The 11,066-nt window shown below is 43.8% G+C and overlaps 1 protein-coding gene across 1 annotated transcript; it reads right to left on the bottom strand.

Moving 5' to 3' along the window:
* Nucleotides 1-537: 537 nt before the first annotated feature.
* Nucleotides 538-8,016, bottom strand: LOC102379508 (keratin, type I cytoskeletal 10-like). The gene is made up of 8 exons (XM_006039221.3): nucleotides 6,565-8,016; nucleotides 5,913-5,995; nucleotides 4,916-5,072; nucleotides 4,084-4,245; nucleotides 3,538-3,663; nucleotides 3,101-3,327; nucleotides 1,831-2,219; nucleotides 538-887 (listed from the first exon to the last, which is right to left on the bottom strand). Exons 1-7 carry the CDS (start codon nucleotides 8,014-8,016, stop codon nucleotides 1,865-1,867), a joined length of 2,562 nt encoding a protein of 853 aa, XP_006039283.2. The 3' UTR covers nucleotides 538-887; nucleotides 1,831-1,864.
* Between the last annotated feature and the right edge of the window lie 3,050 nt (nucleotides 8,017-11,066).

Genomic DNA, 11,066 nt, shown 5'->3' with positions numbered 1-11,066 from the left:
TCTTTGTTGTGTCCTATTGTGTTCAGCCCACTCTTCCAACCTGTCCAGGTCTGCCTGCAGTCGTTCCCTACCCTCTGGTGTGTTCACTTCACTCCACAATTTAATATCATCTGCAAACTTGGACAGAGTACACCTCACTCCCACATCCAAGTCACTGATGAAGACATTGAAGAGTACAGGTCCAAGGACTGAGCCCTGCGGGACCCCACTGCTCACATCCTTCCAGGTTGATACCGACCCATCCACCACCACTCTCTGGGTGCAACCCCCAAGCCAATTTGCCACCCACCAGACTGTGAAAACATTTAAGTCACAGCCTCTTAATTTATATACGAGAATGGGGTGAGATACCGTATCAAAGGCCTCCCTAAAATCTATCTAGTCATAATGGAGTGACATGATTCCTGAATCTGAAAGGTCTTCTTTATGGAAAAAACACACCCATCTCAATACACATTGTGAGGAGAGGTGGCTTGGTATTTACAGCTGAAATGTATGCCCACAAAAAAGTTTTAAAAAAGACTTCCCAAACACAGGTTCCTGGTTGCATTAGACAGAAATAACGTTTTATTAGAGAATTTTTTTCACCAAAAGGTAGATTATTGTGCATGGTACACCTTAACTCAGATAACAATGATTGAACCCATAGAGCATTGCAGATGGAAAGTGCATAGAGTGTGATAGGCAGGAAGGTGGCCCATCTCAACAGCTGTGATGGTCTCCTAGCGACAGATTGCAGAAGCCATGCTAAGTAACTGTTAGGAGCTTTTCTCCTTGTTCTTTATTCAGGCATGCAGAGAATGTAGACAACACACTTTAACTTTCTCTTTGAACAGTGCTGAGCTGGAGAATCATTAGTATCTCTGGTTAGGATTTTCTTCCATACCCTGTTGAGAGATGGAGGGCACCATTCATTAATTTAGCAATGCAATAAAACCACATTGACAAAAAAAATCCGACAAAAAAAATGGAATTGAGGAAATTAATAGGTTTGTTGTCAATATTCCAGAAGCTTACAAAAGTATTCCAGAGCTATGAAAAAATGGTATTTTAGGGGTGGTCTTGAGAGCAAGAAAGCGCTGGAAAAAAGTTGTAATTGTACTTAAATATTATTGGGGCAACATAATGCTGCATGGTATACATTTACATCATCCAATAAAATAAAAAGGAACCAAATGTGCACATCTAAGGGGAACGTTTGATTCTTGGTTTTCATAGCATAGGAATATGAATGCATTTTATTTTAGAATACAACCCATGAGTCTACCATGCACTGAAGCATCTTCACAAGATTTTGCCTTATCCTCACTTTTCCTATTACCTTTCATTTCTTCTCCCTCTGTTTTGTCTCAGAAAAGCTCCCTCCCCCATTCATCTTTCATCCGAGGTCCATTTTTCATACTCTATGTCTCGGCTAGCAGTGGCATCAGGAACAAGTGGGAGTCAAGAGCCCCCCCAAATTGAATACATCCCCCATGACAGCTTTAGAAACCCCACTTCCATGTCCTAAAGATCCAAACTGACCATCGTTACAAAGACCATGTTCAGACTGAACTTCCACCAGATGGGTTTCCAGGATACCTAGTTAATGGCAGAGTCTGATTAAATTTGGAATTAAGAGTGAATCAGCTGTCTATGAATTATACTGCAACCCAAATGATCTCAAAGTTTTCCTACCAGTCTCTCATTCCTGTTCACGAAGAATGGGATAAAATAGACATGTGATTAGTCCCCTGCCAGAGACTTTCAGCCCAATGAATAAATTGGAACCTGGTCAAACTTACTCAGAAAAGGACAAAAGACACAATTGAACAGTACAATAACCCTTACCATGGCTTTCTCCACGGCTCTTGCAAGACTGGTATTAGGAAGATGAGGAGATGCCATGGGAAGATGAAGAGTAGGAGTGGGAAAATCCACCACCACCTCCTGAAATTTTAACTCCTCCTCCACCACCTCCTCCTATTCCTCCCCCTGAAATAACACAGGAGCCACTGCCTCCACTACCACCACCTCCTCCTATTCCACACCCTCCGATGCTGCCCCCTCCTATGCCTCCTCCAATGCTGCCCCCTCCAATGCCACCTCCTCCTATGCCTCCTCCAATGCAGGTCCCTCCAATGGTCCCCCCTCCAATGCTACCACCTCCTCCTATGCTCCCTCCTCTTATTCCTCCATAAGAAAAGCCACCACCACCTCCTCTTCCTCCTTGTTGGTTTCTGTGAAAGAAGAAAGATAAAAGTGATTGAAACCACACTATCGCTTCATAAAAGGAAAACAATACAGGGAAGATACACAAAAGCCTGGCCAGCATCCCCCTACTTTTCCTCACCCAGCCCACTTACCCTGTAGGATCAGCACAGAGAAAGATGCTGTGACAAAAATCCATGTCTCCCTGGACCTTACAAACCATAGGTTGAATTTACCTGGAGCTGCCTTTCCCATGGTCTGACTAGCTAGGATATTCTTTGCCATATTGGGTCCTGAATTCTGAGGCTCTAATATGTCAGTGGTTACCACATTGGAAAGGCACAAAAGCCAACTCATTTTTATATTTGTGTTAGGACATAGGTCAAGACTAAACAAAACAGGCCAATTGCTTCAGAGAAAATAAGGAATAGCCTGAACCTTCGCAAGGACTCCTCAGGGTGAAACTTGTGTGACAGTCTGGAGAAATGTGGTTATTGTCGATCTGCAATCTTTTTCAATTTCACTGTATCCTTCCTGGTCCTTTTTGGGACCAGAACTGCCAGAATAATGCCAGGAAGACTCTTTACATGGCCTTGGCTGTGCAGCCCAAAGTCGGTAGTGTGGAACTTCGGAAATATTTTCCTTGTGCAATTCCTGTTCCAGTTCCAAAAACCAGGATGGCAAGACACTTTCAGGACCATCTCCAACAACTCTTCCAATCTCAGGACGATTGCTCAGTATAGCCAAGTGACCCCTATTTTTATGTAGATGTTGTGGCTGTAGAGTCTGTTTTGCCAGTCCTGCCCCCTGAGCTTGTTTTTATGTCATCACTAATTTAGCTGCAATTTACACTCAGAATTGACAGAATTAATGCTTCCTAAAGTCATCCAACTCTCAGTCATTTACGTACCCAATGTCTTGCTGTCCTTCCTCAAGCAATGCCCGGTATTGAGCTATCTCCTGTTCCAGGTGGCACTTGATGTCAAGTAGCATCTTGTATTCATAGTTCTGACTCTCTATTTCACATCGGATATTGGCCAGTTCTTCTTCCACAGTGGTAATCGTGTTCTGGATCTGTTGCAGCTGTATGTTATAACGGCGTTCTGTGTCCTCCAAGTTGGATTGCAAGGACTGCACCTGAAAAATGTAAAGAATAGACAGCTTGTGGGCATGTGGTGAATCTTAACTCCCTTTGATGCACAAAGCAATACTTTTCCATAGCAAAATGGAGAAACTCCCTTTGTCAATTTACAGAAGGAATGCTTGAAATATCTGCTGCCTTATCATTCCAGTAACTCATGTGTGCTATGTCTTTTCTGAGAGGCAAAGCAAATGGATATGTCATACCATGCTGAGCTGAGACTGGAGCTCAATTTCCAGTGTCTGATAGTCACGTCTCAGCTCCGAGACCTGGTGGTTGCTTGATTGTATCTCTTGACCACTGGTGTGGACTTCCTGATTAACCTCTTCCATCTGAAAAATGCAAATACAGAATTACATTTTTTAAATTTATTATCATGGTGATTTTTTTATTATAAAACCATCTAGAAAGGCAGTGTATCTGGCTGGAGGAAATTGCAACATGGGGTAGACTGCATATACTTTCTATGCACAGTTCTGGCAAATCAGCAGCACCCTGGCTTGTAATTGTCCCTGGTGATTTGATACAGGGGCTCCACGTACTGTTAACCTTAAATTTAGCTTGCAGCAAACTCCATCATTCCAGCTATGAACAACCTGCACTAAACCATCGGGATAATTTCAAGACGATCATCATTAGCCAATACATACATAATTGACTTCCCTCTATTGCATGCATAATATTGCATACGTGATAAAGTAGGTCAAGTCTTTTTTTGGAAAACATAGCTATATATCAATACTGCAATTTACCTTAGTTTCATACCATCTTTCCACCTCTTTACGGTTGTTTTCAATGATCTGTTCATATTCACATCGCATTTCATTTAGTTTTTGCATCAGATTACTGTCAGGGGTAGTATTGACCTCCACATTGACATCACCACCAGACTGTGACTGCAGTCCTCTCATTTCCTACAACAAAAGTCAAATCCCCAGGGTAAAAAAGGCCTCATTGTGAAATCATACCTGCAGTCATCCCCCTCAGCTCTGGAGGACTATTCACGCTGCCAACATCATTCTTTCTTATGAGGTCTTTCTTCTACTTCTCACAAGATCTTCTCAATCATGTAGAAAGAGCGGAGCTTTCCATCAAACAACACTGAGCTATCACAGACTGTTTGGCTCTACCTCTGCCTCCTGCTGGGTTTTGTGAACACTTTATGTAGGCTTCTCATTGCACAGGTCAGCTTTTGCATTATGACCCACAGAAAGTATTTTCAGAGACTCCCACTAAAGGGCAACTGTCATGGATAGCTCCTTGGGCTTATATATATTACATCCTTTTTTTACTCCATAGTTTTGCCAAGAGCACTGAACATAAGAAATGGACTCCACTCCTTTTCCTGATCTCATATGGTCTTATATTCAAAATGGGCTTCACCTAACCTAATCCAGACACATGCTTAAGTCAGTGAGAGCTATGAGCACTTAACGTCTCTGAAATTTGGAACCAGAATGTCTGAAGTTGGACAACTAGAGGCAGTGGCCAACTTTTAGTTATTCTTATTCAAGAAAGTCCATGGAGAAATGTCTTACCGTGGTATTTTAACTAGTTACTGTTTCAAGGTGGGAGGGATCTTACCTCTTCATGGTTCTTTTTCAGAGAAATCAATTCCTCCTTCAGGGACTCATATTGTGCCTCCAGGTCAGACCTGGCTAAGGTCAGCTGGTCTAATATGGGGCGTAAGCCATTAATATCACCCTCCACATTCTGGCGGAGACTGTATTCAGTTTCATACCTAAACCACAAAGAGAAAAGATAATAAAAGCAATGCTGGAGTGCTCAATTTAGTAGCAATGACATTATCTTTATGAATGGGACATCTTCACCAGTTCATCCATTTCAGCGTTATTTGAATCTCTTTGTTGCATTCTTAATGCATTAGCCCTAACTCTCTTTGCACGTACATTGATTTTTACATTGTTTTAATCCAGTTGGCTTCAGTAGAGTCATTCCTACACTAGTCTGAGCGGTGGAGGCTCATGTCCAGAGCATTCCCTGACCATCCTGCCTACTGGTACAATCAAGAAACAAGGTTTGCTTGTATTGTTTTTTATTGGACTGAATTTGTAGATGGGATAAATATGGATGTCATACTTGAAGATCATGTAAGTGAAACATATCATAAGAAAACACTTTTCTCTCAGGCTTTTACATGTTCCCCCTTCAATGTATACATAACACAGGTATCACCTACCAGTCTCTCCTATCCTCAGAAGCAATTCTTCAAAGTATTTTTGGTTTTGTAACTTTCAAATCACAAAAGTTATCCTAACACCATTGAAACCAGTGAAGTTTCATCTATTTATACCATCTGAAATCTGAACCTAAATCTCCAGTAGCCACTCAAACATATAAGCAAAGTTCAGAGACAGAGAATATAAATCTTGGAAGGCTCCCTTTCAGTGGAAATCTTATAAAATGATAAGAGTTCTGAAAGTGATAATTTTCCCAACAACTGTCTTTCAATATGATCAATATGAATATGGAGTAAGAGACTCCATGGTTTCATGCAGGCTGATGTGAAGGGGAAAAGACAGAAGCAGATGGGTTTGACATGGTGGAGAGATATACTCACTTAATTCTAAAGTCATCAGCAGTCATCCTAGTGTTATCAATGTCCAGAAGGACCTTGTTAAGATCCACAGTTGCAGAAATAATCTGAAAAAGAGGTCACACATTATATTCATCCCTGTGGCTTCTTCAGACTGACATAGAGAAAGAAGGAAACAACAAGGACATATGTATGGAGTCCTTAATAACATTGTAAGAATCGGATTTGTGGACACTCCCACAGTCAGTTAGGGTAATAGGAAAACATAATGCCCCATGCACAGGAATGGAGGCAAAGTGACAATTGATCACAAAGGTCTTTGAAGTGTACATCACACAATGTGGTTTGTTAATCCAGAAATTATGTCTAGTAGGTGTCTTTTGCTACACCCTTAGATATCTGCCCAATTTAGCCAAGTTATGAGCCTCTGAATACCTCAGTCTGCATAAGCTCAGGACATAGTTCATAGACTTTGTCTATTCAATGCAGTAAAGATTATCATTCTATCTGTGCTGGAAACCTTAATTCAGATATTTCTTAATTTTTAAGAGTTTGTTCAAGCACTGTAGGATTTGTAGAATATTATGCCTGCTATCTCCTGAGAGATCTGAGCCAGGTCTCAAAGGAAACCCCTGATCATGCTTAGAGTTTTGGAGGTTTTTGAAATAGCTCCTACCTGATTTTGAAGGTCTTCAATTGGTCCATAATACTGGCTGTAGTCTCTTCCACATTGAGGACCGTGGTTCTGATACCACTCCCTGATTAGACGTTCAAGGTTAGCGTTTTCTTCCTCCAAATGTCGCACCTTGTCCAAGTAAGATGCCAGGCGTTCGTTAAGGTTCTGCATGGTCATCTTTTCATTGTTGGAAAGGAAGCCAGTATCATCACCGCCAAAACTACCGCCACTAAATCCACCACCGCCAAAACTACCACCACTAAAGCCACCACCGCCAAAACTACCACCACTAAAGCCACCACCGCCAAAACTACCACCACTAAAGCCACCACCGCCAAAACTACCACCACTAAAGCCACCACCGCCAAAACTACCACCACTAAAGCCACCACCGCCAAAACTACCACCACTAAAGCCACCACCGCCAAAACTACCACCACTAAAGCCACCACCGCCAAAACTACCACCACTAAAGCCACCACCGCCAAAACTACCACCACTAAAGCCACCACCGCCAAAACTACCACCACTAAAGCCACCACCGCCAAAACTACCACCACTAAAGCCACCACCGCCAAAACTACCACCACTAAAGCCACCACCGCCAAAACTACCACCACTAAAGCCACCACCGCCAAAACTACCACCACTAAAGCCACCACCGCCAAAACTACCACCACTAAAGCCACCACCGCCAAAACTACCACCACTAAAGCCACCACCGCCAAAACTACCACCACTAAAGCCACCACCGCCAAAACTACCACCACTAAAGCCACCACCGCCAAAACTACCACCACTAAAGCCACCACCGCCAAAACTACCACCACTAAAGCCACCACCGCCAAAACTACCACCACTAAAGCCACCACCGCCAAAACTACCACCACTAAAGCCACCACCGCCAAAACTACCACCACTAAAGCCACCACCGCCAAAACTACCACCACTAAAGCCACCACCGCCAAAACTACCACCACTAAAGCCACCACCGCCAAAACTACCACCACTAAAGCCACCACCGCCAAAACTACCACCACTAAAGCCACCACTGCCTCCAAAGCCGCATGGACCAAGGCCACCTCCATAACCACCGCCAAATCCTGCACCACCACCTCCAAATCCTCCAGCACCACCACCATATCCCCCACAGATACCACCACCACTTGGTCCAAAGCTTCCCCCACTTATTCGCCCTCCATAACAGGAACGGCTAATCCTTCCACAACTGCCACTGCTAAATCCCCCTCCATAACTGCTCCTAGAACCTCCACCACTGTAGCTTCGACCAGAGAAGCCTCCTCCACCACCGCTTCTTCCAGAGGAAGTATATTTCCTAGAAGAGACTGAGGAGTACCCAACACATCTTCTTCCTCCTCCACCACCACCACCACCACCCCCACCACTAATAATTCTAGAAGAGCTAGATGAAGACTTAATGCCACAACTCATAGTGGCAGAAGTCAAGAGTCTAGCCTAAAGCCCAAGTTTAGTAGCACAGCCTGAAAAGGACTCAGACTGCAAACCCGAATTCCAATGAGATTCTATTTATACCTTGCACAGTAGGTGTCTCCTTCAAGGTGTTTCTTTCCCCCAGGGCATTTGCAACTTTATTGTTTATGCCAAGAAGAATTTGCTGAAGAGAAATTTTAGAACTATATCTCAAACAATCAAGGGAATCGCTGAGGGTTTTTTTTTCTCGGTGTGTGTTGTTTGTTTAAGACAAGCCATGTTATTTCCATTGGGTGGCTCTGTGTTAATTAAGATGTTTTGTGTTAGACAGTGCATTGCCTCATCCCATTTGTGTCCACTTCATTATGGCAAGAAGCCGTCCATAGTACAGGGCACTGCATTGAGAGAGAAGGTTCTTTTTCTCAGCTCCCATTTCCGTATATGAAAAACAGAAAATGAACCCTAAATCCCTCACCTTTAGGTTGGCTATCTACTCATTATCCATTTTGTTGTTTCTCAATATTGTCGTTATGCACTGACAGATATTCTTTTTTATATATTTCCATTTTCTATACACTCCATCTCTTTTTTCTGTTCACATTTTTGTCTCACTAGGACAAATCCTGCAATATATTTTTATCACTGACCCTGTTTAACATGTCTATTTACGTTGCGCTTTCCTCCAAGAAGTTCAGTACCAAAAGGAAACATTGTACACATCAGAAATACATCCCAAGAGCTACATAAAGATTGTTTTAAAAATGAGCAAGTTTCTTTAATGAAGACCACTCTGCAAAAGTACATGAAAGAGCAGTACTAAAAACTTCACAGGGTAAACTATTACCATTCCTTTGTAGCAAAGAGTTCTTACATGTGAAATCATAACAAAATCACCTGTACTATAGTTTTACTGTAGCTTTTACAGTCGTGAGATGAAAATCTGTAGTAAGTCAAAGAATGTGCATTAAACCACAGTATAGAGAGAATTTGGTTTGGCTCAAAACAGTTCATTCAGTGTATTGTTTCAGTGCTAGATACTCTTGTTGAGACTCTGAAATAGTATCCCAAAGGAAAAATACTTTATGGAGCAACCTCCCTGGCCCCAAGGGGTATGGACAAAACAGACATTTTCATCGTAAATTTCTAAATTATTTGCTAATGCAGGGCATGTGCAGAGAGCAAACACTACTCTTTTTGCACAGACAGTTTGGAGATGAGCAGATTTCATAAGATATCTGAAAGACAATTCAGAATGCTGAGTATCACAGTTTGCTTGAAAGCAACCTCTAAAGCTTTTGTGGTTCACCAGTAAGCAGTTGTTGTCATCTGCCTCACAAATGAATTAAAGCTCACAGGATTACTGTGGTTTGGGAGCTTGTAGCATTCTTGAGAATACCACAATGTTTCTTTCACAAAATTGGTCTTGTTGAGCGCTATTGAGTTGTCTTTACAACCTGTGTTATTTTGTTATGGCCACTGTAGGACGTGGTAATCTGGGAGTTAGCCATTGGTGTGGTCATGACATTTTCATTCCCTCCTCTCCCCACCCATCATGCGCACCTGCAATGAGTGCAGAGGGACACCCATAGGCTATTGTCATCAATGGTCCATTGCGTCAACAATTTCATGTGTGCAGAGGAATTGTAGGTGGCTGCCCAATTCGTTTCTATCTGCAAATTTTGCCATGCCTGTGCAAACTGATTGCTTTGTGGCTATTCCTTCTCACACATTACTATTGCAATATGCATGTTTCCAGATATCTCTCTCTTCCTTTCTGCCCTGTTTTACTTCATTTAAAACCTATTGTACAACATTTTCTTGAAGAGCCCACTGGGTTTCATCTGCTTCCCTTATTGTCCAATAAAACTTTGCTGTTGCATTGCAAACATTACTTTGATTGCAGTATATGCAACTTCTTTGCCAAAGCTCACTCTTCATGATTTTATCTTAACATCTGATATGCACAATAGTTTGAAGGTTATGAAATATCCTAAGCCTTTTAATGAGGTCATAACTTGTCGTTTTCTTCACAGCTGTAGTGCTAGGTGGCATCACTTCTGCAGAGTGAACGTAGGTTTCATTCTTTAGCAGGCTTCCCTGTAGCTAGCGCATTTAATATAGTCTTATTTAATAGGCCTATGTGAAGCGGCTAGTATTTGCTTTGGATTCAGATTCGGCCGATTCGGGGGACAGTGATTCGATTTGGTGATTTGAATCACTGTCCCAAATCTATTCGGCCAAATCTTATTCAGAGATTTGGCTGCTGCTGAATGTCTTAATCACCCAGGCTCGCCGCCCCCCACCCCAATCGCTGCTCCGTCCACCCCAGCTCCTGGCGCTTGGGAAAAAAAAAGCCCCAACTCAGTGGGTGCTGCTGGGCCAGGGGTGGGGGTGATCCCTGCTGCCCCCTACTGCCCTACACTGTGTGGGGGGCTCTGCATGAATCCTCCAACCCCCCCCCCCCCCCCCCCCCCCTCTCCCTCAGACCCTCCCAAGGCTGCCCCTCCTGCTGCAGCTCTGGCCCTTTAAGAAAAATAAATGAGAAAAGCCCTGGACTCACCATTCCTGCAGGCGGGGGCGATCACCGCTGCCCCCACCACATGGAGGGCTCTTCCATGAGCCCCCTGAAGCCCTGTACCTGCTGCAGAAGCAGTGAGTCCCAGGGCTTTTCTCAGGTTTTTTTTTTCTTAAAGGGCTACAGCTGGCCTGGGGGGGCACCGGTGGGGGGCTGGGGGAGCAGGAGGCTCATGGCAGAGCCCCACATGCAGTGTTGGGCAGCGTGCTTTGCCCACCACCCCACAGCACCCCATGAGTCCGGACTTTTCTTTAAAGCACCAGGAGCTGGGGTGGGCAGGGCAGCCATGGGAGGGCTGGTGGGGTCATGGGATAGCAAGGAAGGGATGAGGCCTGGCAGCATCCCCTCTCTTGTTCCCTACTTTCTTTAAAGGGCCAGAAGAGTGGGCGGGCGGGGCAGCCATGGGGGAGCTGGAGGTTGGTGGGGCTGGGGGAGTGGGGGAGCTTGGGGGGCTAGCAGGGGTCCCGTCATGGTC

The sequence above is a fragment of the Alligator sinensis genome, unplaced genomic scaffold (assembly GCF_000455745.1).
Source record: "Alligator sinensis unplaced genomic scaffold, ASM45574v1 scaffold1951_1, whole genome shotgun sequence".
Lineage (NCBI taxonomy): Eukaryota > Metazoa > Chordata > Crocodylia > Alligatoridae > Alligator > Alligator sinensis.
The sequence above is the reverse complement of the archived record's forward strand: the minus strand, read 5'-3'. Positions and strand labels throughout refer to the sequence as shown.